The sequence below is a fragment of the Chaetodon trifascialis genome, chromosome 11 (genome assembly GCF_039877785.1).
Source record: "Chaetodon trifascialis isolate fChaTrf1 chromosome 11, fChaTrf1.hap1, whole genome shotgun sequence".
NCBI classification, from domain to species: Eukaryota; Metazoa; Chordata; class Actinopteri; order Chaetodontiformes; family Chaetodontidae; genus Chaetodon; species Chaetodon trifascialis.
In genome coordinates, this window is record NC_092066.1 from 24,407,330 (window position 1) to 24,434,388 (window position 27,059).

Here is a 27,059-nt window from a genome sequence, read left to right on the forward strand (position 1 = left end):
GCCATATTTACCTGAAATTCACAGCATGCGTCTCTGCCAATGCAGGACATATTTAACTGAAATTTAAAGCAAGCATGTTAACTAAAATAATTTAACACATATTGGTCTCTGACCAGCTGACCACTGTTGTCATCAGCAGGATTGTCCCAGTCCATGTGTGATGGCACTCTGGGGGCCCTCTCCTTCCTCAGGCAGGCCACATTGTGGAGGACAGCACAGGCCACAGTGATGTCACATGCCCTCAAAGGGCTGACCCGTAAGTCATGAAGACAATGAAAGCGTGCCTTCAGGAGGCCAAAGGTCATTTCAATCCTGGTCCTTGTCCTGGCATGGGCATGATTGTAGGCCTGCTATGCTTCCTGGGGGTCTGTGTATGGTGTCAGGAGAAAAGGCTGGCAGGCATATCCCCTGTCCCCCAACAAGACACCAGAAAATTCACCTGTCAATACAAAATCTCATCATCACAACCTCATAAATAGAGTGACATTCTTATTCATCTCAAAGGGAAATTATCAAGGAGTTATACAGTCTGATTTGAGAATTAACATAGAAAATATAAACAATGACCTAAATCTGTGTTTTGTTTGCATCGATGAAATGTATCAATTGAATCTTAGTGGAGTGGAGATGCTCTACTCAAACGTTGTAATGTTAGTGCAATAACATTTAGAAAAAGCTGTCAGTTACAGTAATCTGACTAAGAAGGATTCAGGTTCCATTTTCGTTTGCCTGGTCTTTGTCAGTGGATAGCATAATCCTGGCCTTATGTTACCAGCCAGTGTCTTTGCAGTGCAGTCCTACTGTGCTGCTCTCTGTGCAACAACTGCACTGCAGTGCCAGCTTATGTAACCCCCCCTCCTCTGTTTATGTGTGTACGTGATGTGTGTGTGTGTCTGGTAAAGCTTAGAAATTGCGCAACAGAAATGATGCAAAAAAAGACACTGTGTGAGCATTTTGGCAGCAATTCCCTGTTAAAACGTTTTAGTAAATGCTACAAATACAAGAGATTACATCGGTTTTTCCAGTACTATACACATCTACTGCTACTTTCAAGCAGATTAGATCAGTAAAATAACTGACAAATAAACATTGCTGTTTGAAATGCTGTGAAAATTCATGGTAACAGAAATATAATTGTGTCCTTTTACACCTGTTCTGATATATCCATATTAGAAATATTAGTATATTGGTATTCTTTAGTCAATGTAGACACAAGGCTAGGGTCCAGGGTTCTAATACAAATGCAAGTGCTCAAAGGGAATTAATATTGTTCAGTACTTCAGCAACCACAGATGAAGTTCTTCTGAGCAAGGCACTACATTCCATATACTGTGTAGCTTCTGGATCTATCTTATGAAATAAATATGAGCAGTACACGAGCACAGAGCTCTCCGTTATTACGTTTTTGTTCCATTTTACTCCAGTTATTACGGTAAGGGACCCGGATTGCTGGACCACGCCCCCTCATTCAGCCACTGTCCATGCAGGAAAAACAGAGCCGTCAGTCCGTGCTGCTGCCCTCCTGCTGCTGTGACTGACCAAGGCACAACTGACAGGTGAGGGCCCCTGACATTTAAACATGTCTTAGTGTAGTTGTGCAGTATAATCAGATATTATTAAACGTATGCAAGTTTTATCCTCAGGTAGAGGCTGGCAGGTCGGAAGATAAATCACTAACGTTAGCTACGTGAGCGAGCTGACAAGTTAAGCTAACTGTCGTAACTTTAACCAGTTTAACGTGACGCTTTTCACGTTGCGCGTGGAAATTCAGCTTTACACCTTCATATGTGAAAACACATTGTCACTTATTTTGAGACAATGAGTGTTGATAATCATTCAAAATTCTGTCTTGCAATTAGTTGACCTGAGCTAATGTTTAATGTTATCTTGCGTCGTGCCCTTATGTGACTATATGCAACAAGTTGTTTAAAATTAAGCACTAAAACAATAAGACCGACCGTGCATTAGCTACTTCAGGAAAACTCCAACTCGGCGGCACCGCCCACTGCAGGCCATTCTGGTGGGAGCCGACTGGAAGAAGTACACAATGAACCACAAGTTAATGATGTTGCCTCATGAAAATAAGGCACCTTAGTTATATTATACGTATGCGGAATTGTTAAGTGGTTTCTAACAATTAAACTGGGGTCTTGCATTGTTTTTTATGGGGAGTAAGGCTCTGGTAGGAAGCGAGGCAACACAAAAGTACCAGTATTTTTAATGGAAATTGGAGTCCAGCCACAAACGGGACATTAGCTTTGCCGGTTCGTGTATCACCGTGGCGAATAATTGTCTGTCGTCATCTAAGTGTGATTGTGCGTCTGTATGTGTGTTTGTCAGTCTATGTCGGTGGTGACTCGATGTACCAAGCGAAAGGGAATAGTTTTATAAATAGCTAGTGTGACATTAACGGCTAGATTCCTGACCTTGTTCTGGTCGGACCGAAGCACTGCGCAGACTCGGGAGGAGGTTCAGCGGGGTTCAGTGACTCTACATTAATCTGCTCCACTGACTCCAGAACTGAACCCAAATCCAAATCCTGCAAGATTTGGTCGTGTGTGCAAGTGTGCACTCATGCATGGCTACCTCTATGCTCAAACTAAAAGTACTAACCAGGTGTCCATGACAGAAAAATTGCATTGCACATGCAGTTGTTATTCTAACTCATCAAGATATTTCCATGTGATTTTACTCGAATTAAATCCTATAAAACAGGAAGTCTGTGGATTCTGATTCTACTCATTTTAGGGTCTGTGATATGAAGACATGCCAGTCCATGTTTATGAATCAGATGTTTGTGAAACATAATGTCCCACCTTCCTAAAGCTAGTTTATTTATTTGTTTGTTTGTTTATTTGTGTAGTTTGAATATTTAGCTGTAGTCCTTGAAAACTAGATTGCACACTGTAAGGAAACAAAAGTACAGTGTCATTTGTAATTTGCGGATGTGTAATGTAATCCCATAATCCAAGAGGCTAATACAGTCAGTGGTGTATGATGTCTGCTATTCACATTCTTTACTGAGATGAAAGTAGTAATGCCATACAATAAAAATAGTCCATAACAAGTCAAAGTCAAAATTCTGCTAAAATATACAATATATTGAAGTATAACAGCAATATCATCAATATTTACTACTAGTATCAAAATTAAGTATGTGTAATACATAATGGCCTCTATCAGAATGTTTTTGTATAATATAGAATTTATTATCATTAATGTATTTGTGTGTATGTGCAATGTGCAGTTAAGCAACATTTTAATTTTGTGACTACTCCATATGCACTGAGTGGTCTATTGCAGAGCACCATATTGGAATATTTTTATTAATTGTCACATGTGACTCTGACTGGTTCTGCTCTTCAGTTAAAATAGTCAAACCTGAACTAACCTGCATACTTTGTGTACTTCCTGGAGCTGTGTTCCAGCTGTTTGCACAATGCATGTCTCAATCAACTGATTGCATAAACGTTCCTGTTTAACATTTAACCCTTCTTATCTTCATGCTATTTAGAAATATACTTATATGTGCTTATTATGTCAGTTTCAACATGTGAATATGAGTGCATTTTGTGTTTTGGGAAATGTTTCCCTTTAACTTGTTAAATTAGCAGGTTTGTAACTGATGCTGTAGTACAGTCACAGATTATTTGGCATCTTTGGAGCTCTGCTGGTGCCATTACTACTAGGCTGTACAAACAGCACTATTGCACATCTTTTTTGTGTATGTCTCATGATTTCCTGTTAATACATACAAGGTGGAGACCCAAACAACAAACAGTGGCCTAGTTAGGTGCTCGCCACAAGCCTCCAGAACAATTTAGCGCTCTTTGTTATATACTCTCCAAGTCTGTGGAACTCTGTCGGAGAGCATCTAAGGCATGCTCCTCAGTCTGCCATAGATGCTGAGTTGGGTTGAGGTGTGGTGACTGTGAAGGACGTATCACCTGTGACCTGCATGCAAGGGTTAGGGTTTGTTCATCCAGGTTCTTCTTTCATGTGTCACCTACATTAGGCTGTTTGGATGACTTTCAGAAACTTCTGAGTCTAAGAAACGATGCTGAGTAGTGACAAAGAATTAAGGACAAATGACACGGGTCAATTAAAAAGTTTTTATCAAATCAGTCATAAGTCTTGACCCTGGATTCCTGCACTAATTTAAAAAAATAATAATAACAGTTCAGATGTCAATAAAAACAATATATTTACTAATTAGATAACCAATACGGTGAGTTCCAGCCACAAATGAACAGGTCCTGTTTGCTGACCTCGTGTATTATATTTGCCAGTATAGATTTGTACTCACCTTTGGCTGCTGACGGGTACACATTGTGGACCCTGATCTGAGGTCCACTGTATGCACAGGGCCCTGAATGTTGTTGGGTCAGATTTCCTGCTTCTTTTCAGTCTGCACAGTTTGAAGTGCTACATACCTGTCACTAACATGTCACTGTGTGCAAGAAGCTTTTGGAACAGGATTTTTTCCATTGGACACAGAACAGCCTGAGTTCAATTTGAATGCAATGTCAGTGTGGTGCAGCACTTTTTCATTGCCAACATACTGTCAATGCATTGCTCCACATGGTAATGTGGAGTGCAACTGATTGGACAGGAAACATTTCTTCAGGGTTAACAGATTTCAAACACTTAAGAAACTGAAAAACAGTTGAGCAAACTGAGGTGTTTTTAAGGGTTTTGTGGTCGCTAAATGGTTGGAACATTCTTGTAAAATGTTTTTTTTTACTCTTTACAGGAGGCCAGGGATCAGTTTCACTTTAACGAGACCTTCTCGAAATGTTGCCTCAACACCTGAAGCAGATCCGAGTCCTCATGCTTAACGACAAGGAGAATTTAGAGAGGACATTGTTCAGACTTGAACAAGGTAATGCTTGTTTTAAACAACTGTGCTTTCATTGTCGCCCTTTACTTCATGTTTGATTGTGTTAGGCTGCCCAGACAGTCTTCTCCTTAATATACAGAGCAGTATCATGCTGCAGTGCTGCAGTTAACTCAGGTATTGATATGATTTGCTTTAATGCTGGTGTAAGGGTGAAGTATAAAGTAAATAGGACTGTTATCAAACACAAAACCAACTGACTGGTTTTAAGACAATAGTGTTGCTGTCTGGATGTCCTGACACTCTGTGCTCTGGGAATCAATGATGGATTGTGCTCAGGTAGTAATGCAGGTAGACATGGTTTGTGGATTGAAAAAATTGCATGTTGTTGATTTAAATGAATGCCTCCTCAAGGTTTCAAGGGTCAAACATAAAGCAGATTAACTTCTTCAGCCCAATGAAACAGCAGTTGGAGACTTGTCAGCTTCTTTGATGTGACATGTTTTCAACTAAAAGAGATTCTCAAAAGTGGGTGCAGCTTAATGTGCACGACTCTGTGGAGAGAATATTTCTAACCAGAGTGCTTTTCTAAATACATATTTGGCACTCACAAAGAGATAATACAAGGACTCAGGATAAGAACCTGGAAAAGAGAGAGAGAAGCAGGAGCAGCTAGTTTTCTTGGAGGCAGAAGTGTACCATTTGACATTTACAGCACTCTGAACCTGATAGGGATTTTGAGGGCTGGCTGTGGAACTGGACTATATATAGACAGGCCTGTCATGGTCCAAACTCTGGAGAATCAGGAAGTCTGATATTTTTTTGCCCAACCTTGCTATGAGTGACTGCATGTAAAGTTTTCTTTTTGTTTATTTCAGAGCTGCAGAGCAGTCTGTGAGTGTGTGTGTTTGTTGAAGAGGGCTACACGCCTGATGTTGAGACTGCAGAAAGCTCAGAATGAGAGCTTTTTAAATGAAACTGATGCTTTCACCCACAAAAATCACACATCAATTCATTAAACTTCAAGGTAGAATGGAAACCATGTGGACTTTTTTTTTATCTTTTAAGATCTTCTCTTGACATTAATTAAAACATCTAAAACATCATCTCTACATATTTAGAAGTACTCACTGTGTCCCCAATACAAAGGGATGGAACAGAGTTTGGCTTCAACATAAGTTTTGTTGCCAACGTGGAAAACAGAAAAGCTTGTATAAAGCTTATAACTACAGACGCGTAGCTCCACCTGGCATCCCATCTGATTACCCTCGTTTCATCGAAGCCCCACCCCCAAGTTGACAGGATAGGTTCTTTAGGTGTGTGACCAATGAAAGCCTGGCTGTTTGTGAGAAGGTCATTGGTCCACTGCGGTTTCGAGGTGGTAATGCACAGGCTTGGCAGTGACTGCTTATTTCACTCATATGTCTTGCAATATATAAAAACACCATATGGACATGTTAACAAGGCTGAAACTTGCTTTTCATTGGAGGAGGTTGTTAACACACCAGCTTGTCTTTCATGGTTCCATATGTTGAAAAAAATCAGAACATGTCTCTCTCCTTAGGTTTTGAGCTCCAGTTCCGTCTGGGTCCTAGCCTTCAGGGGAAGAAGGTTGTGGTGTACACCAACTATCCACTTGAAGGCCAACAGTTTGAAAGAAACAGCTTCCATGTTTTGCCGTGGAACTATACAACAGGAAGCGAGGATGACTCTGATAAGTTCTGCTCTCTGGACCTCAAGATTGCTGGGTCCTATCAGTACTACTTTGGATATGGGTAAGACCCGTCTAATAATGGACGTCACATTTGAAAAGGTGCACTTGTAGGATATTATTATAGGATATAGGATATAATGTCTTCTTTGATGTCTTGTAGTTTGGATATTTCAGGTTTTTGTTTGTCAAGGTGCGATTCTAGTTAATACACTTGTTAAATGATAGTTAAAATCGCTTCTTCAGCCCCACTTTGTCCATTATTTTCCTGGAAACATTTTTTTTATATGCTTCTTTTTTTCCACAGAGACACAGAGCAGTTAGGAAAAGGTTACATTGTTGTCGACCCAGTCCTTCGTGTTGGAGCAGACAATCATGTCCTCCCATTGGACTGCATCACCATCCAGACCTACCTGTCCAAATGCCTGGGACACCTGGATGACTGGCCAGATAGACTGCGGGTAGCCAAGGAGTCAGGTGTGTTTGCATTTCCTTTCATTGTTTGTGGGAATGCGTTAGTGGGCAGCAGAGCCCTGGAGTGGGTTAGTGACTTCAGGAAAATAGAGTTGTTTTGGTTGATTTATGTATCTGTTATCATTATTTTGTGGTCACAGTTTTTAATTCATGTGAAGAAATTAGCTGCTGGATTGGTTGTTAAGATATAGTGGATGCTTTCAAATCAAGTCTGACTTTGAGTTAAAAGAAAAATCCAAGTATACGCACAAATACTGTATGTGGACTGCGGTGATGGGAAGTAATTTGTGCCATTTTCTTCTGTTTCACCCGGCGTCCCTGTCTGAAGAGCAGAACAAAGGAGACCGACAGAGTTGTAAGAGTGTCTGTGAATCTCCACCTGAACCTGAGAGGTCACTGGATCATACTGACAGCTAGTGTTTGTTTACTCTATGTTATTTTAGTCCTCACCTTGAGCTCAAATGGCTCAACTCAGATGAATCATTATCCCCGTGCTGTGTTCTGTGCAAGAGGCAGTGTGTGAAGACAGTTGGCTGCTGTGTCCTGTTCAGGGTAACAGGGGGCTGGAGCCTTTAGAGCACACACCATGCACATTATCAGCATTATTAAACAGTGTGATGCTTGGGCTTATTAACAGTGTATGCATGCTTTTCTCACAGGATACAACATGATCCACTTCACGCCTCTGCAGACTCTAGGAGAGTCCAGGTCCTGCTACTCCTTGGCGGACCAGCTGACCTTTAACCCTGAGTTCAGCCCAGTGGAGCAGAGCTACAGCTGGGCAGATGTGGGGGCGCTGGTGGAGAAGTTAAAGAAGGAATGGAACATGCTGTGTATTACAGACGTGGTGTATAATCATACTGGTGAGTGACTGGGTGCACTCTGGCTGCGTTTACAGCCCTGCCAGAGCGGAGACCAGACTGAAATAGAACAAAGTGAAGAACATTTAGGCCATAGCAAGGTGTTTCTGCTCAGCACTGGAAAGTCATTATCCTCAGATCTTCCTTCTTGTAAAGCCACAACTGTGCTCCTGAAATCACATTTTTGTTTTTGACAGAACTGACATGATTTCTGTTTCTGCATCACTCTCCTTTATCTATTCACATGCAGCTTTTTGCTGTGTGTTGAAAACCTGTGGACATACAAGCCAAAACAGCTCCATTTACATTTATATCCTTATTCTAAAAGTCACAATATATGTAATACTTAGTTAAGATATGTAATGACAATGCCAAAAGCCTGTTGGGACCTGTTTTAATTGTACAGTTACATAAAGCCCTGTCTAACATGCACCACTTATCATTAATCTGATGGCAATCATGTGGGTGTCATGTCTGAAGAAGCTCCCTGGTCACTTTTATTTAAACTCATGGCAGCAATCAAACAACTCTGATTCCAAAAAAGTTGGGATGGGATGCTGTTTAAGACATAAATAAAAACAGAAAAAAATGTCCCCATTAAGACATCATACATACATTATATACATTAATAATGCATTGAATTTCTCTACCCATTTAAAGTATGTGTGCAGTTTGTGATCACGTGAGGTAAAGATCAAGAACACATTCCTGTGTAAGAGAACGATTAAGTGAATGATTTTAGACAGGTTAAAAAAAAAAATATTCCCTCTAGATTCACACCATTATGATGTCGTGTGTCAGTCAGTCAGTAACAACATTTGTCTAATCTCCAGGGTCCATGTTTAACGTGGACGCAACATGAAAACTGAAATATAATTCAAACTTTGTTTCCAATCAAGATTTTAAGATTGAAAAGATTTCCCAGCTGTGAGCAGAGTCTCTGCAGTATTCTTCTCTGGCTCATCCTCACCATAGTTGCCAGCATTTGTGTATGTTCTCCTGCATTCATCATACCTAAGACAGCGTCATCACTTGTTCCTAAGAGCTTAATGGTGGGGTGCTCTGATAGCTCATCTGGTACAGATGAGATAGAGATGAGATGAGATACAGACAGCACATAACAAGGCTGAGTCTTTCTCGTAGCAGGCCCTTTACTGCATCTCATCCTCGCTCTCCTGTCTCTCTGCAGCTAGCACTGTCAAAATAAAGCATAAATGGCAAAAAAAAAAATCGTTTTAAACAAATTCCTAAATGGCGGTGACTCAGATTCTGTGTTTCTCTTTTCCTGTACAGCTGCTAACAGTGTGTGGATCAAAGAACATCCAGAGTGTGGTTACAACCTGGTGAACTCACCCCACCTGCGACCAGCCTGGGTCTTAGACAGAGCTATCTTCCATTTAACAACCAGAGTAGCAGAGGGACGCTACAAAGATAAAGGACTTCCTCCTGACATTACCAATGAGAGTCATCTGAATGTGAGTGCACACAGTTCAGCTGGGCGCTCACTGCACAAGTGTGCAGGCTATGAAAGGAGTGGACACTCTCCATGACTAGCATTTCACGAATGTGTTGCAGACACACATGTGACAACCAGTGGGATTTGTGCATCATATGACTGTAAACATTTTCAGCCTGTCTTGAATGTGTTTTCCTGCATTACTAAATGACACGAGTAAAGCCTCCCTAAGTGTGATGTCCACAACCTCAAAGGGATGACAAATAACAGAGGCAACCCACATGAGCTCAGTTCAGCTCTTCTGTTACTGACTTTGTTAGAAGTAGTGCATGCTTTCTGTAGGATTCCAGACAACCTCATACTGATGTAGCTACATTAAAAACATGAGAATGAAATGAGTAAACAACACAGCTGGTATGGCTAATTCTTTACTCATTGTACCACCTTATGACGTAAATGTCATTCTCTACAGTGTTTTGCAGGCCTTGAAAGCTGTAGTGTGAAAGGCTCATTTAATCATTTGTGTGTTTGCTTCTCTCTCTCTCTGCATGTTCTGTGTATCAGGCCATCCGCAGTGTGATGTGGCAGGACCTGTATCCTCAGATCAAACTCTGGGAGTTCTACCAGGTCCACGTGAACAATGCTGTGGAGCAGTTCAGAACCCTGCTACAGAATGGTCTGTACTGTTGATCAGCCAAGATTAGAAATATTACTGCAACTCTAAATGCACAGTCACTGACATTATGTTTGTGAAAAACAGACCTGAAGGGTAAAAGTACGTTCCTGCAGAAACACCTGTGTATTGATTGAAATAGAAGCATAGTGTGTCTGCTGTGACGGCTGAGGAACATGGCTGAAACCCCTGTTCTTTAACTCTTTACCACAGTTGTTTTAATAAAATACCACAGCTCTGTACTGAATGCCAACAGTATTCTACAATGTTCTGTTGGTTTTCGATGAGGACTGTCCAGTGGATTGCATTGAGGGGCAGATGCCTTTCTCCATGTTTTATTACCATTGTGTCAAAAGAATTGAAAACCTAGACAAAATGGGCAGTAACACAATTTCAGCCTGTTGGGTGACAGATTACTGTGCCTGTGCTCATCAGTTAGAAAGCTGCTAGTGTGCTAATATAGACAGAGCCATTGGTTTTAGAGGCTACTTAAGCAACTTTAAATATCTTTTGTGTGCATGTGTTTTTAGGCACCAAGGCAGATCATAGTAAGACTGGAGGGAAGAAGGGCCTGAGGATCATTCAGGACCCAAATTACCGTCGTTATGGCAACACAGTGGACATGGACTCTGCTCTGGAGACATTTGTACCTCACAGGTAGGACTGAAAACTTCAAGCTACAGCTGTTATTGGTCAAACGTCCCGTGTTGTGAGAGTGAGAGTTTTAGTGGTTCTTTGAGTTCTTTCATCAGTTATTTCTGTTGATTTGAAAACCAGTCAAGTCTCCTTTTCTCCACCACTGGGTGGTTCAACTTTCCAGGTATTCTCTGTGAAGCTAACATATGATTGGTTTGCTGCCAACAGCACTTGCTTCGGTTAACTGAGACTCTCTCAATGAGCTTTGAAAAATAAATCCCTTCAGTTAGGTTTTGCTTTTGGCTCAGTTAGCATCCTTCTCTTCTACTTCTAAATCTGACATGTCCAACTCTAAAATATCAGGAAACCGCTTTAAGTGTGATACTGTTGCCGTGCATTACAAAAAGAGAAACATGTTGAACAGAACCAGCACAATAGATAGCATTTCATCATGTGAGTCTGTTTCAGATATTAAAAATGGCAGTGCAGCATTATAGGCTTGTGATTCACATTGCATTGTTAGCCAGAAATCATAAACTAGAAAAGTGTGAACAGGTTCAAAAGCAACACCGCCAGTCGTTATCTCTGACATGGCATATACATTCATGTACTATTTCTGTGTACATAATGTCTGTATGTTGCACTTTGAAAAAGTAGAGTAGTGGTATCTTTTGTTCCACATTACCTCCCTTTGTAGCTCCTCCCCACAGCACATTGAGGAGTGCTGTGGTTGGCTGAGACAGAAGCTGAACGAGCTGAATGAAGAACAGAAGCACATCATGCACCAGCATCAGGAGCAGGTGAGCTTCAGTGTGAAATAGCCCAGGGAGGGTGCGCTAATGGCACCTGTACAAATATGCAGCACAACAGCATAATACTACGTGACCGAGTCCAACGTGTTTGAGCAGCCCTGTGTGAGTGCACGTAGAAGCCAGCTGGAGCCAAACATGACAGCTGTTGGTGTGGCTGTCAGTGGTCACAGAGGAGATGCTGATATAGATTCTGGAAATGTCAAAATGCCTCATGTCCTTTAGCTAATGACCAAAATAGTGCACTGACACACACTGAGGGTTCCCAAAATACACAATCAGTGTTCTTTATGTTCTTCTTCTTCCCTCAAGGCTGCCAACTGCATTGTGGGAAATGTAGTGTATGAGCGTCTGGCAGAGCACGGCCCTAAACTTGGTCCTGTTAACAAGAAAAACCCTCTGGTTACCAGGTAACGAATCTAAAGATAAAGGTTTGGGAACAAGCAAAAGGTGGGGGATAGATCTGGTATATGGAGGTAGAAAAGAGGTGGAGGGATGGAAGAGACTTCTTTCTGTACTTTTTAGCTCAGATTTAATATCATTTTGACAAAGAAGAACTCAGAAATACCGTTCCAAACTTCATTCCTGTTGGAAGCAGTTGTACAGCATTTTCTCTAATGTTGTATGCAGCATGCCACTTACTCAAGACAACTTATAGATAGATAGTAATGACCCATAGTAATATGAGGTTCATGATAATGCTGTCTGTGAAGGGAGGCTGAGTGTTTTCATCTGTCTGTCAGGTATTTCACCTTCCCACATCAGGACATGACCCTGGAGCAGGAGATGCAGCTGCTGGAGCAGCCAGACAAGATGTGTCACTTCTTGGCTCACAACGGTTGGGTGATGGGTGACGATCCGTTGCGTAACTTTGCTGAGCCAGGTAAACATATTAAACTTAGAAAGTGTAAGGCCAGAGGAATAAACAGAGACACATAGACACACTGTAACTAAGGGGAAGAGACGATCCTCATTCCTCCCTCTGTCTATCATGCTTCATCCTGTTGCATCAAAGAGATTACACATCTCTCATCAATTTGTGTCTATTAACAGCAACCTGAGAATCTCAGTTAAATATAAGTTATTTTCACGTTATATGTTGAGCAGTCTGCACTGATGAAACTGCGACTCACTGCATCAGTACCGGTCTGCATCTGTGCTACCTACAGGCTCCAATGTGTACCTGCGTCGAGAGCTGGTGTGCTGGGGTGACAGTGTCAAGCTCCGCTATGGCAAGGGCCCTGAGGACTGCCCGTACCTGTGGGCCCACATGCAGAAATACACTGAAATCACAGCCAAATATTTCCATGGAGTCAGGCTGGACAACTGTCACTCTACACCATTACATGTGGCTGAGGTATTGTCATATATTATCATATTATCATCATATTATACAGTTGAAAATTAAAAATTCCTTTACAGTGCAATTCAGTAGAGCCCTACTCTAATAGATACCACCTTTGTTCAACTAAAAACCAAACCATCAGGTTAACTGGTAACAGGTGAGTGCATCATGATTGGGTATTAAAGAGGCACAAGCGAGGATGGAGCGAGATTCACCACTTTGTGAGCACATGATTGGATAAAGGAGATTACTACATGGAGTCAGGAACACTTCGTAAACACAGTTGATTGCATTCTGTTTTTATTTAAGTTCTGCAGTGTCCCAACTTTTTTGGAATGGGGGTTGTAACATGAATAAATTGTAAAAATACACACTGGCCTTTCTGAACATGTAAAGAGCCAACTCCATGTTAAATGTACTGATTTTTCAGTGCAGTTGTGTTGCCTTGTGATGCAGCAGTAGATTTCATGCATGTCAAAGTGTCAAGTTACTACCAAAACCAATGGTGAAATGTTGCTTAGGCAGAACGCTGTGCTCACCCGATTCATTTGAAAACTGGCCCTGCTGCACCAGTCTGATGCTCAGGAATAGAAATGTCTTGCCTGACAATGAGCTATCTGGCCTGAAAACAAAACAACCCTGTTTCTCATTATGGCCGCATTCTTATGACACACCTGCAGGAAACAGAATGTGCTAAAAATGCACTCAGGCATAAATACAGACAGGACACCGGCCAGTAGAGTATCCTTTTCCTCTTATTCTATTTTTAACATCAGGAACGATTGTAGGATTAGTTAAAAAACAGTCAAATTAAGTGCAGACTGAACATCATGAAAGCATACTGTATATCAGTGTTAACCTCTGAACACTCACACCCTTCTTCTCTCCCTGTCTGTGGTGCTGCTGTATTGTCTTGTCCAGGCCATGTTAGATGCAGCCAGATCGGTCAGACACAATCTGTATGTGATCGCTGAGCTGTTTACAGGCAGCGAGCGCATTGACAATGTGTTTGTTAACCGGCTGGGAATTAGCAGCCTTATTCGAGGTACACCTCTCGTACATTAACGAACTTGTGTTTTTGTCTCTCTCCTCTCTTTTCATTGTATTGTTCTGCATCCTTCTTCTCCATACCCAAACACCTCCTCTCTGTCTCTGTCATCCTCTCTGTTTCTGTGTTCCTGGGCTGTATGACTGCATGTTGTGGTTACTTTGATGCCTGTTATCACTAACTGGCTACATCCCGTTCACGTTCCTCTTATCCCCTCTCCAACCTCCTCCTCTTTCTCCCTTTCTCTAAAAATCGTGACCTCTTGCTCTGACTGCACTGGTTTGTATGTGTTGCCTTGCCGTGGTTGACCAGTTCATGCTGGATGTGGCCAGAGCAGTTTGTCCTAACCTGTATGTGGTGGCTGAACTGTTCACTGGCAGTGAGGAGCTGGATAATATCTTCGTAACCAAGCTTGGAATCACATCGCTCATACGAGGTACAGTCATTTATTTGGTGAAAATGCACACACACTGCAACATGTAGATTAACACTAATAAAGCACACAGGTTAGGAAACCAAGGTGGGTATTTATGCTGTGCATTTTATCTATATTATATATAATATACACGTACCATGCAAGGCAGCTGGATTCACAAGATCACATGTGTTCTTATGGCCAAAACACAGTTGTTGGGACCAATCAGTTTCCAGCGAGGAAATGCGTGGTTTAGGTGTAACTGTTTGCTCGAAAACAACAGTGGTGTCCTAACCTACAGAGGTTAGTGTAGATGCTGCTGTAGCACCAGTGAGAGTATTTCTTCACTGAAGGTAGAACAAAGAACGACACAGATGTTTTCACTCTTGACCCAACTGGCTTCGTTTTACTCTCATACTCTGTCATATGGGTTGTTGATATGATTGGTTGATGTAAGCCCATGATAGATGGTGATAGACAGATGGTTCGTCCAATTACCTTCATAGGAAATGTTTTCATCTACAAGATCTTCTTCAGACAAGCGTCAAAGAGAAAACTAAATAGCCTTCTCACTGAAGATCTTGTAGATCACAACATCGCCTCTGAAAGAGAATTAAGCCATTTATTTTCACGGTGTGTAGACCTTTCTGCTTTGTGCCTTGCACTGAAATATTTTGTCTTACACCTGAATACTTTTGCATGAATGTGCACACACTTCACCCATAGAAAATGTACAAAATAGGCCATATTCTGGAGCAGTCATGCCCGTGAGCTCTAAATGTCTTTACTGCAGGTAAGCTTGTGTTGTCCATCAGCTCTCGGAGGCAAAGCACCTGCACTGGCAGACTGGAATGCGGCCCAGCTTGAATGTGTGAAGTCACCCACAGTGCTGCAGCAGAATGGATTGTGTTGCGATAACTGTCGTCCCTCTCATGAACACTTCCCTGTCCACAGAGGCCATGTCAGCCGGTGACAGCCATGAAGAAGGTAGACTGGTCTATCGTTATGGAGGGGAGCCAGTTGGAGCTTTTGTTCAGCCCAGTCTCCGCCCACTGATGCCCTCCATCGCCCATGCCATGTTCCTTGATGTAACCCATGACAACGAGTGTCCCATACAGGTGAGTCCCTGTCAGGGTCAGGTTTGCATGAACCTGAATGACTGAAGATACTGATGGCCACGAATATGCATTATATTTTTTATTGTATTTTATTTTATCTAAGCCTCTGTTTGCCTCTCTTTGTTATACAGCTGCGTTCAGCTCTGGACTCCCTTCCCAGCTCTGCTATAGTCTCTATGGCCTGCTGCGCTACTGGTTCCACCAGAGGATATGATGAATTAGTGCCACATCAGGTTATTTACAACACACACACACACACACACACACACACACACACACACACACACACACACACACACACACACAAGCTCAGACTTCCATCTGGGATCATTTTGGATTAACAGTATTCCTGTTTAGCCAAAATTTAGCTTTTTTTGTCTAAGAACCAAATTGGCTCATTTATTGCAAATTTGAAAATGTGGCAAATGCTAGTTTATTTTCTCTAAAGTTGTGAAGTCTGTAGTTTGAAAAGCACGATGTAGAGCTAGAGTGTCACATTAAAGAGCGGGCTGACCAGTGTCCTGCAGGCACTCAGGTGCTGGTTTGAATTGTACTGCTAAGCAGCAAACAGTTATGCTCCCTGTTAATGTGAAGCTACATGCTTCACATCACGCCCCTCACATTTCACTCTGAATGTTCATCTTTGCTTATTGTCTGCGTACAGGTTTGGATTTTCACACCATCATTTTAGTCTCATTCTATGGTTTTCTACTCAGTAAAGATTTAAAAACAGTTCTTTTCTAAAACAAATTCACTGATCTGAACTCAAAGAGCACTGATTCCCCAGCACTGACTGTAGGATCTTGTAAATGAGTCACACACTTGCTCACTACTGACATTTGTACATGGATGGCTATAAACTACTTTACGTACAGTACACACACACACACACACACACACACACACACACACACACACACACACACACACACACACACACACACACACACACACACACACACACACTGCTATTGTGTATGTGGTGCTATATTCTATCGTCCACATTCAACACCTAGCATCAAACACACATCGGCTTAACTTAACCTTGCTAGGAGAACTGAACTTAACAGTGATTGTGTACATTACTCATGTTGTGAGGTCATAAATCTGTTTACACAGTCACATTATGGGGACAAAATGCAGGTCCCCGTGATGAAGACTTGTGTTAAGGTTAGGATTAGGGTTAGAGTAGAGTCAGGTAAGTAGTGGTTATGGTTATGGTGAGGGTAGGTCTCCAGGAAATGAATGTAAGTCTATGTAATGTCCCCAGAAATCATGGAAACATTAATGTGTGTGTGTGTGTGTGTGTGTGTGTGTGTGTGTGTGTGTGTGTGTGTGTGTGTAGATCTCTGTGGTGAAAGAGGAGCGTTTCTATCCCAAGTGGAACCCCTCAGCGTCCCCCTCCTCTGTTGGTGAGGTTGGATTCCAGACTGGCATCATAGCTGGGAAACTGGCCCTCAACAAGCTGCACCAGGAGCTGGCTGCCCAGGGATTCATACAGGTACAATAGAGCACTTTGTGTGTGTGTGTGTGTGTGTGTGTGTGTGTGTGTGTGTGTGTGTGTGTGTGTGTGTGTGTGTGTGTGTGTGTGTGTGTGTGTGTGTTATTAGAACAAAACATCAGCTCCCACTACCTACAGTCTCAGCTCATTCAGCAATCTGTTCATGGAAAAAACAACGTTAGCATGACCATAAATATCTCCATCTCTGATGCGGCAAGCTAGTTGTTGTTTCTGCACTGCCTTTCCTGGAGATCACGTTTTAATCTCTAATCATCTTCCTCTCCAGGTGTATGTAGACCAGGTTGATGCAGACATTGTTGCTGTTACCCGTCACTGTCCCAGCACACACCAGTCTGTGGTGTCAGTGTGCAGGACAGCCTTCTTGAACCCCAAAACCCACCAGTACGGCACCAACGTCCCACCCATGTTCATACCTGGTATGACGACACAATGACGATCTTCATGTTAGAAATCAAGGGTGTATTTCTAAATGTTTTTATATAATACAATGCCAAGATTGTGTCAAAGAATCTGTTAACCAGGTTTCTGAACAATGCTGAGAATATGTCTCTCTGTCTCTCTCTCAAGGGAAGATAGAGGAAGTGGTCCTGGAGGCAAGGACAGTGGAAAGCCATGCTGGGAGTTATAAGAAGGATGGCAACTACATCAATGGCATGCCAGAATACACTGTGGAAATAAAAGAACATATTTCTGTAAATAATGCTAAGATCATTTTTAGGATGATTGTAATTCTGTGCATCATTGAATAAGTCAGTCAAAAGAATAATGATAACATTATAATATATATATTTTACATGTATATGTAGCTACAGGAGAGTACAGTGGTGAAGCAAGCTGGAGTGACGTCTAAAGGTCGATCAGAGTTTGTGCAGGAAATCACCTTTCAGAAGCTGACACCTGGCAGCGTCATTGCCTTCAGGTAATCCACACACAGACCTGCACAAACCTCAAGTAAAACCAGTTCAGGCATATTTTAAAATGTTTTTTTAAAAGCAAATGTATGACACATTCTGCTCTGTCAGTGGTCACTAAGTTTTCTTTCACTCTCTCTCTTCCTCACAGGGTTAGTTTGGACCCCACGGCGCAGAAGCTGGTGGGTGTGCTGAGGTATTATCTGTCCCAGTTCAGCCCAAAATACAGGAGGGGGAGTGTGGCAGAGGAGAACCCACCGGAAGCACTGCAGAAGCCTCTGGCACAGTAAGTGCATGTGTACACATCACTGTGCCTTAATGAGACGTGACTTAGAGAGACGTGACCTTTCCAGACCTTTGTAGACTGCTCCTCGTCTCTGCTTGAGGCCGTCCTGGACATGTGTACAAAAAAGAAAAGAAAACATCTCCAACATTTGCATTTGATGGAATGGTGCAGTCTTACAGAACATTTCAAAAGGTCCAGAATATACACCATACCCATGTTTAGTATCACGTTTGGTAAACAAGGTAATAGTTATGCAGGATGGCTGAAACAACAGAGAGCGACAGTGTGAATTCTGAAATGGATGCCAGAGTCCTCAGAGTGGAGCAGAAGTGTTTATTTTACAGCTGTGTGTGTTTGACAGGCTGATGTCTAAGCTGACGTTAGCAGACCTGAATGTCCTGCTGTTTCGCTGCCACTCAGAAGAAGAAGAAGATGGTGGAGGCTGTTACAGTATCCCAGGGTGGGAGACCCTCAAATATGCTGGTCTACAAGGTACTAAATACATATATATCCAGTTTATTTAGTACACAGAGTATTGATACAGCTATAGTATTCTCCAACAGTGTGCCACATTCTGTAAAATAACACAGCTTCATTAAAATGAGCACACTGGTGGTCACACAGACATTTGCTCTGTGATGATGCTAAACATGCACTAAAGATGAAGACAGACAGCTGTTGCTCGCTAAGTCTGGAGTCTCTCCACATTCAGGAACAACACCAAAAGAAACAGAACTGGTGTTTTTACTTTGTACAGTACTGTTGCAGCTGCTCAACTTTAACAAGTGTACGTCTGCATAATGCATCTTATATGGCAGAGTGACTACCTTGAAATCAAAGAAAACCATGACGATGTATTTTACTAATAAAGAGAAGCATACTGTCTGTCCACAGCTGAGTGTTGGTGGACGTTAAAATGTTAATGGACAAAAACGTTAATGTTTTGATGAGGTTCAGTTTTTAAGTTTGATTCCAGTTTGACTTTTGAAAGCCATGTTGAACAGATGGCTGGCATATGACATTGTCATATTTGGAACTTGTTAACATTTAGAAGCTTGAAAAACATTTTAGCCACCCTATGATTTTTCCACATCATTATTGTATATCCTGCTGGTTCCAGGCCTGTGAGTCTGAAAACAACTGTGAATCTTTCAAACCAAGCAAAAGGTTTTTGATAGGATATCATCAAATCACCATCATTTTGTCCAAACACAACTCTGTTTTCAGCGTTCCGCTGTGGTAGGAACACTTGTGCCTTTGCACAATCTGCTTTTTCATTTGTGGTCATCAAACACCAGAATATGCTTCCAGCTGAACTGGAAGTTGTATCGCATGAATGAGCTGGTATTTATATTATACGCAGTAAACACAGTCAGGTCATTCTTGACCCATTTGAGCTCCTACATGGATTAAAGGACAGGAATGTGTCAGCATACTTGACAATGACTTTAAGATCGCAACTAAACATAGACGTGATTTAATAGGGGATAACGTGTACATTTCTCTGATCGCAGTGTTGCTTACCTCTCCCAGGCAGCACAGAGGAAAAAGGGGAGGGGTACCGGCAGGAGACAAATTAATAAAGGGGGAAACCCCCCAAAACAAATGTCAGGGTACACAAACTGTGTCTCAAACATTCCATTTGTTATCTCTGGAGGCCTTACATGTCAGGTAATTACTATTTACAGAGATTTTTGTAATTCTAATACAACAGATGGCATATTTGGACACTGTTACACTTGACCAGGGGCTGCAGATGGAAGGTAGCTAACCTCTAAATCCGCCATCATCTCTTCTCATTTTGAGGTTAATGTTTTTTGCGTGTGATCCTTGTTTAAGACTGAAACAACGCTGAGCAGGCATTGCCCCCAACATTTCTTCAAGCACTTCACTTCACCAAACCTCTTGCAGACTTGCTTTGTCTTGCCACTGTTATTTGGCCTTGGTATTTCTACATCACTGGCCTAACATGACAGTGTAAGTGTAGTCGTTGTGTGCCTGCAGGTCTGATGTCAGTGTTGGCTGATATCCGCCCCAACAATGACCTGGGCCATCCTGTGTGTGCTAACCTCAGACAAGGAGACTGGCTGATAGACTTTGTTGCCAACAGACTGATCCACAGAGAGGGACCACTGGCACAGGTGAGGCTTTAAACCCTTAAACGACGCCTTCACCCAAATTGCACAAAGCCATATTTTTACTTATCTCTACACCTGCTTTCGTTTGTTCATGTTCGGAGATATCTGTCTCTGACACTTCTGCTGAGATTTCAGTGTGATGAAGGTGAATGGATTTTTTTTAAGATGCTCAAAGCTTTGAAAAAAATGCTAAAACTCACGTATAAAGGATGCTGCTAACACTGCTATCTGCAGAAACGAGACACTTTACCACCATGTCATGTCATGGACCAACACTTGACTTGCAGTGCATGCACAGGCATGTGAGAGTATCCACAGTCCTGAAGATGATCCTGGAGCAGCTTATCCATGGCACTGTACACTGTGTGTCTGCAGGTGGGCCAGTGGTTGGCAGCCATGTGTAACTACTTGAAACACATCCCACGCTATCTCATCCCCTGTTATTTTGACGCCATCCTGGTGTCAACCTACACCACAGCTCTGGACGCAACTTACAAACTCATGTCAAGGTAGGAAAGAACCTCTAGCTTTTATTATTGAGATCTTAGGGGAGGAGATCTTAGATTTTAGGGGCATTTCCTGTCTTGCCGGAGCTGCTGACTGTCCGTCTCCTTGTCCAAACAGTTTCATCCAGAACGGCTCCAGCTTTGTTCGTCACCTGGCGCTGGGTTCAGTTCAGATGTGTGGTGTGGGACGCTTCCCTGCGCTCCCTCCCATTTCTGCGAAAATTGAGGACGTTCCCTACCGCGTCAGTCCAATCACAGGCCGGAAGGAGCAGTGCTGTGTGTCCCTGGCTGCAGGTAGCCTAGTAACAGACACTTGTGGTGTTTCTGTGGGTACATTTAAGACTAAATAAACTGAAAAAAAAAAAATAAATTATTTTAAGTAAAATTAAAAACTGCTTCATTACGCTTGCATGACAACCTTGATTGCATAAAGTTTGGACGCCCTATAAAATGTGGATTTAAAAGAAATGCAAACATTTTCAAACTGACAACAGTGTTATGAAGTGTTCCTGAGTTCATGTAGTAGTAAATGAAATAATTAGGATACACATATATACAGTAGATGGGCACTTATGTCTTCCTTAGCTGACATGCTAATTGGTATGCTTTAGGTCTTCCTCATTTCTCCTCTGGGATTTTCCGTTGCTGGGGCCGAGACACCTTCATCGCTCTCAGGGGACTGATGCTGCTCACTGGGAGACACACTGAGGCTCGGTACGTATCAGATTACTGACTGCGTCAGCCTGTAAAAGCCCACGCTAACTGAAGCCCAAACTGAACCCTTCTGTCTCACGCTCTCCACAGTAACATCATCCTGGCCTTTGCGGGGACGCTGCGTCACGGTTTGATCCCCAACCTGCTGGGTGAGGGTCGCTGTGCGAGATACAATTGTCGTGATGCTGTGTGGTGGTGGCTGCAGTGCATCCAGGTAGGCACTGCAATACAGAGTAATGGGGAAGTAGTTGTCTTATGGCCAAATACAGTAAAGTTGCTGAAGCAAATCTATTGGCAACAGTTACTCATTTACACGTCCCTCAGACACAGAGCTCTAGCATTTATTTGGAGTCATCTTTGTGTCTACCTGATGAATGTGAGTCCAGTATTCACTTAGCTCTGGTTTTGGCTCTACCAGCTCCTGGAAAAGGCAGGGCATGTGGTGTGCAGTGAGTGAGTTTATCAGAGTTCGTCAGACTGCTGCTGCTGGAGGCTGCAGAGCTGCTAGGAATCCTCTGTCGGGTCAGCAGTTCGAGTGACACAGTTATCTGACTATGCACCATCACACTCTTGCATTCAGCCAGAACTCTCAGGATTGCTAGTCGAGTCATAACTCGTTTAGAGCTACATGCCTTATGTCAGGTGAGATGAGGTGATCCACATTTCAATGCATTTGAACCAAAGTTTGGTTCAAACTGTCTGACATAAGGGTTATATACTGTAGATCTTTAAGTTAGACACTTTCCCAAATGTTTCTTCTCCGCAGTTGTTCACAGTCATTATGCCTCTGTTTCTTTTGCTGTTGATCTGTTTTCATTCCTCTATAAAGTTACTTCTGTCTATCTAAATGTGTATTCAACCTAATTATTCATACTGCTGTGTGCTTTTGTTCAGGACTATGCTACCCACGTTCCTCAAGGACATGAGATCCTTCACTGCCCCATCACACGCATGTACCCCACTGATGACTGTGAACCCTGCAAACCTGGAGAGGTGGTACGTACAGCTGAGACACACACACACACACAGATACAGTTTAGTGGCGTGTCCTTGTCTCTGTCACAGTGTCCACTTGTCATCAGAGTTTAAAATGTTCAAATCCTACGCACACTTTTCAAACAAACGCTCGCTCACATCATCAAACTAATGTGTATCTTTACATGTGCAGTGTATATTTTTGTCTGTGTGTGTGTGTGTGTGTGTGTGTAGGAGCAGCCTCTGTATGATGTGATCCAGGAGGCTCTGCAGCGCCACCTGGAGGGAATATCCTTCAGAGAGAGAAACGCTGGACCCAAGATAGACATGAACATGAGAGATGAAGGTATGACAGGGACTGTGTGTGTGTGTGCGCACATGCGTATCTATGTGTGCATCAGTGCATGCATGTGTGGGTATGTGTGTGTGTGTTAAACTATAAATGCACAAATGGTGTAATGTAAGTGGAGGCGTCCCAGTGTTAGAACCAACAGTAATTCTATGCAGCTCCAAGCTTCCATGGAGCCAAACTTTAGAGCACTTTGCACCAGCAGCTTTCCAAACAAGCTGCCCACATCAAGTATAAGTCCTTGATGCTCACCTACAAAACTGCCACCAAAACCGCTCTGACCTACCTGAACTCCCTCATTCAGGTTTACGCTCCCTCCCGCTGACCACGCTCTGCCCAGGAACAGCGCCTGGTGCTGCCAGCTCCAAAAACCCCTTAGTCTCTACCTAGACTCTTTTCTCCTGTGGTTCCCAGGTGGTGGAACGAGTTACCAAACTCCATTCGCTCTGCAGAGTCCCTTGCAATCTTTAGAAAAAGACTTAAGACCAAGCTCTTTATTGAACACCTTGTTCTTTACAAAAAAACAAAACAAAACTCTAGAGACTCTATGCACTTTTTGAACTATACTTCGTAGCAGCATCTTGTAGCACCTGTGTCCAGTTGGACCAGAAAGTTGCGTTAGGGCACTTATTCTTGTTGTTCTCTCCCATCTAGAACCTTTCTTGTGATGTATGACAATCTCATATGTACGTTGCTTTGGATAAAAGCATCTGCCAAATGAAGTTGTAATTGTAATTGTAAACTGGGAAGGAAATCTTGAGAGCTGGTTAACTTGTGACTGAAGAAGTTTCAGGAGACCCAGACGTCTTACGATCGAGGAGATCGGTACAAGAGAATTTGCATATTTCCACCCAAACTCTGAAGGTTACTTCCTGCTGAGGAGAAGCACTGAGCCTGTTACTGAGCCTTTGAGCTTCACTGCTTGTCCAGATAAGGTTATTCCCATCTCCCATCTACATATCTGGGAACATTCTCATGGGTATGTGACTCTGAACATAAGGAAGTCTGCTGACCTACACGCTGTGTATACACTCAGGATTTCCCTCACACAAACCCTCTTTAATGCCAGCCACAGTATCTCTGAGCTCTGCCACTCCTTCCCAGGGTTCAGCGTGGTTGCTAAGGTGGACCCAGCCACAGGTTTTGTGACTGGAGGAAACCGCTTTAACTGCGGCACATGGATGGACAAAATGGGAGAGAGCGAGAGGGCAAGGAACAAAGGCATGCCTGCTACTCCAAGGTAACACACACACACACACACACACACACACACACACACACTGATCGCAGGCATGCCAGTCAGAAAGTTTGCATTTCTCATTGCACTTTGTATCACGTTTTGATGCTGCATTTGATTTTTGCCGAGTTCCACATGTGAGCATTTGCTGTTCTCCTGTTTTATGTCACTGTAGTGTAACTGTATGTGTCTATAATGAAACAGACCAAATAATGAAACAGATAAATGAAAACATAGTTAAGTGGTAAATCAGTAATGACGTCTAATCAGTTTTCTTTATCACTTCCGGTTCAGAGATGGAGCAGCAGTGGAGATAGTTGGTCTCAGTAAGTCGGTTGTTCGCTGGGTTGTGGAGCTCCATGCCAAAGGACTGTTCCCTTATGATGGAGCTTCAGTGCACAGAGATGGTATTACACACACACACACACACACACACACACACACACACACACACCAACAAACACTGAGCATTGAGCTTTATTTTCAGGTAGAGGATGTCTCCTGTTCTCCGTCTGAACTCTCAGCAGTCATCTGTAATACACACCTTCTGTTGTGTTCCAGGTAAACAAGTGTTTATCTCGTACTCCCAGTGGAACCAGCAGCTCCAGCAGTCCTTTGAAGCAGGCTTCTGGGTGTCTGGGGCCCCAAATGACCCCAATGAGAAACACCCTGATCTGGTGCATAAAAAAGGCATCTATAAGGACAGCTATGGAGCCTCCAGCCCCTGGTGCGACTACCAGCTGAGACCCAACTTCACCATCGCCATGGTGGTGGTAAGCAGAGTGAAACCTGCGCCCAGTCTGAATCGTCTGTGACTGCGCCTAACTTTATTGGCTAATAAGTCTTCATGGGTGTTGAGTGTGATTGGCTGCGTGACACTGTGTCTGTGTTTAAAGGCTCCGGAGCTGTTTTCAGTGGAGAAAGCCTGGAAGGCTCTGGAGGTGGCTGAGAAGAAACTACTGGGACCACTGGGAATGAAGACACTTGACCCTGAGTAATATATACCTTCATATACTCTCAATACACACAAACAACAAGTACACATGTGGTAGATCTACTGTATTCACCAGTGTGCTCAAGTAACTTTCATGTCATCTATTGCACATTAGTAACTACTTTCACACATTAGTTGGTGGTAATACGTGAGCGTACCTTATGATTGCTTCTGAAGGGGTTTTGCTGACGTCTTTTTGCTGCTTGCACTTGTCAGGCAACAGATCCGCTCTATTTTAGTCCATGCAGCTGTCTGCAGCTCTGTGCAGGCTCCTGTGTTTCAGCTGCATCTGATGGATGAAACCACGATCTGATGTGTTCATTTATGCTTCTGTTTTTTCAACAATACATGCAGAAATGTGAGGGTGATAAACTAAATACTAAATGATTGTATTTATCTCCATTTTGCAACCTGGGTGGAGCAGAGACACACACACACCTCTTTTGCTATAGTGCTGGCCCATATTTCCCATCATACTGTGCTGGACTTAGTAGTAGTAGTAGTCTTTAATGTTTGCACAGTAGTGTTTGTAATGTGTGTGTGTGTTCAGGACATGGTGCTCTTCAGCCATGAGTCAGGTGGCTGTTATGCTTCTTGACTATTTAACAGGGAGCGTAAAACTTTTTTTCCACCCGGCACGTCTCTGTGCTGTAGCATATGCATTGCGTCATCGTTCCATCATCTGTGCAGCTGCAAACCCCTCTGGGTGCATTATGGAAGTTGATCGCTTTGCCTTCTTTGTTTTGTTAACGTGCTGAGATTTTGCTGGTTTAGTCATTTTTCCTGGATATTTGAGCTTCTGTCATGAGGACTTTGTCGTCAAAGGATTTCCTTTTTTGTCTGTTTTGATTGTGTTTATTGTTGATGTATGTTTGGAAGTCTGCACAGGGTGCTTTATTTTGAAAATGCACTGGATGCACTACACCCTTCCTGTGTCTGACTTCCTGTTTCGCTCAGTCTGCTCTGTGCAGAATGATGCGTCGTCTGTCCAAAATAGACTTGCGGCGTACTCAAAAGCGGAGATGCACTTCTCTGTTTAATCAGTGACCTCATTGTGTAACCTGACAGCTTTATATTCAGGCTCATACTCACACTGTGTTTGTGTCGTCCTCCAAGTGACATGGTATACTGTGGTGTCTATGACAACGCTCTGGACAACGACAACTACAACCTGGCAAAAGGCTTCAACTACCACCAGGGACCAGTGAGTGTGCACAGTTTGTCTGAAGTGCTTTTCTTGAAGAAGCTGTTCAAACAGGAATATTTTTATTCCTCACCGCACATAACAGTTTATATTTGTGTGTGTGTGCGTGTGTGTGTGTGTGTGTGTGTGTGTGTGTGTGTGTGTGTGTGTGTGTGTGAGCAGGAGTGGCTGTGGCCGATAGGCTACTTCCTACGTGCTAAACTCTACTTTGCCAAGAAGCTGGGAGAAGAAACCTACAGCGAAACAGTCACTCTGGTGAAGAACCTTCTGTCACGACATTACACCCACCTGGAGAGGTAGGACGGTCAGCTGCTTTGGTTCACACGGTAAAGTCACGACAGGTGACAGATGACATATCAGCAGTGAGATCCAACATTTTCAAGCACTTTCAAGTGTCATTTTCCAAATTGCAGGGTTGTAAGTGGTCTTATTTGTCACACCCCTGGTCCCCTCTCTTCATCTTATTTCCATTTTCAATGGATTAAGGTTTTTTTTTCTTTTTAACTTGAATGAAGAGATAATGCATGCTGAATGAGTGGAACGTTCACTAACTGGTCTCTGACTGGTCTGAATCATCTTACTGCTCTCTTCATCGTTGGTGTTTTGACAGCTCTGACCCTCCGTTTGCCTTCCCAGGTCTCCATGGAAGGGTCTGCCGGAGCTGACCAATGAGAATGGCCAGTACTGCCCGTTCAGCTGTGAGACCCAGGCCTGGTCTCTGGCCACTGTGCTGGAGGTCCTCTATGACCTCTGAATGGCTGCCCCCCTCCCCCCAGCCCCCCTCCCTCTGATGTGATGCTGTTTACCGTCCTGAACCTGAATTGTTGGGCTTTGAGAAGAA

The 27,059-nt window shown here is 42.9% G+C and overlaps 1 protein-coding gene across 1 annotated transcript; it reads left to right on the forward strand.

Moving 5' to 3' along the window:
- The first annotated feature begins 1,466 nt into the window (after positions 1-1,466).
- agla (amylo-alpha-1, 6-glucosidase, 4-alpha-glucanotransferase a) lies at positions 1,467-27,059 on the forward strand. The gene is made up of 35 exons (XM_070973754.1): positions 1,467-1,556; positions 4,754-4,882; positions 6,402-6,612; positions 6,856-7,025; positions 7,682-7,885; positions 9,176-9,357; positions 9,903-10,014; positions 10,542-10,668; positions 11,345-11,447; positions 11,769-11,866; positions 12,200-12,339; positions 12,626-12,813; positions 14,162-14,285; positions 15,219-15,382; positions 15,514-15,615; positions 16,728-16,883; positions 17,170-17,320; positions 17,472-17,596; positions 17,711-17,823; positions 17,967-18,101; positions 18,463-18,593; positions 20,106-20,242; positions 20,615-20,748; positions 20,864-21,039; positions 21,357-21,459; positions 21,550-21,673; positions 22,354-22,455; positions 22,669-22,780; positions 23,888-24,023; positions 24,315-24,427; positions 24,582-24,793; positions 24,917-25,014; positions 26,131-26,218; positions 26,381-26,514; positions 26,855-27,059. The coding sequence occupies exons 2-35, from the start codon at positions 4,795-4,797 to the stop codon at positions 26,970-26,972; spliced, it is 4,611 nt and encodes a 1,536-aa protein (XP_070829855.1). The 5' UTR covers positions 1,467-1,556; positions 4,754-4,794; the 3' UTR covers positions 26,973-27,059.

Excerpts from the sequence above, each read along its gene's own strand:
- agla (XM_070973754.1), top strand. The coding sequence starts at position 4,795 with ATGTTGCCTCAACACCTGAAGCAGATCCGAGTCCTCATGCTTAACGAC. Across the intron at positions 11,448-11,768 it reads TGCACCAGCATCAGGAGCAG|GCTGCCAACTGCATTGTGGG; the intron begins GTGAGCTTCAGT and ends TCTTCCCTCAAG. Across the intron at positions 22,456-22,668 it reads CCTGCAAACCTGGAGAGGTG|GAGCAGCCTCTGTATGATGT; the intron begins GTACGTACAGCT and ends GTGTGTGTGTAG.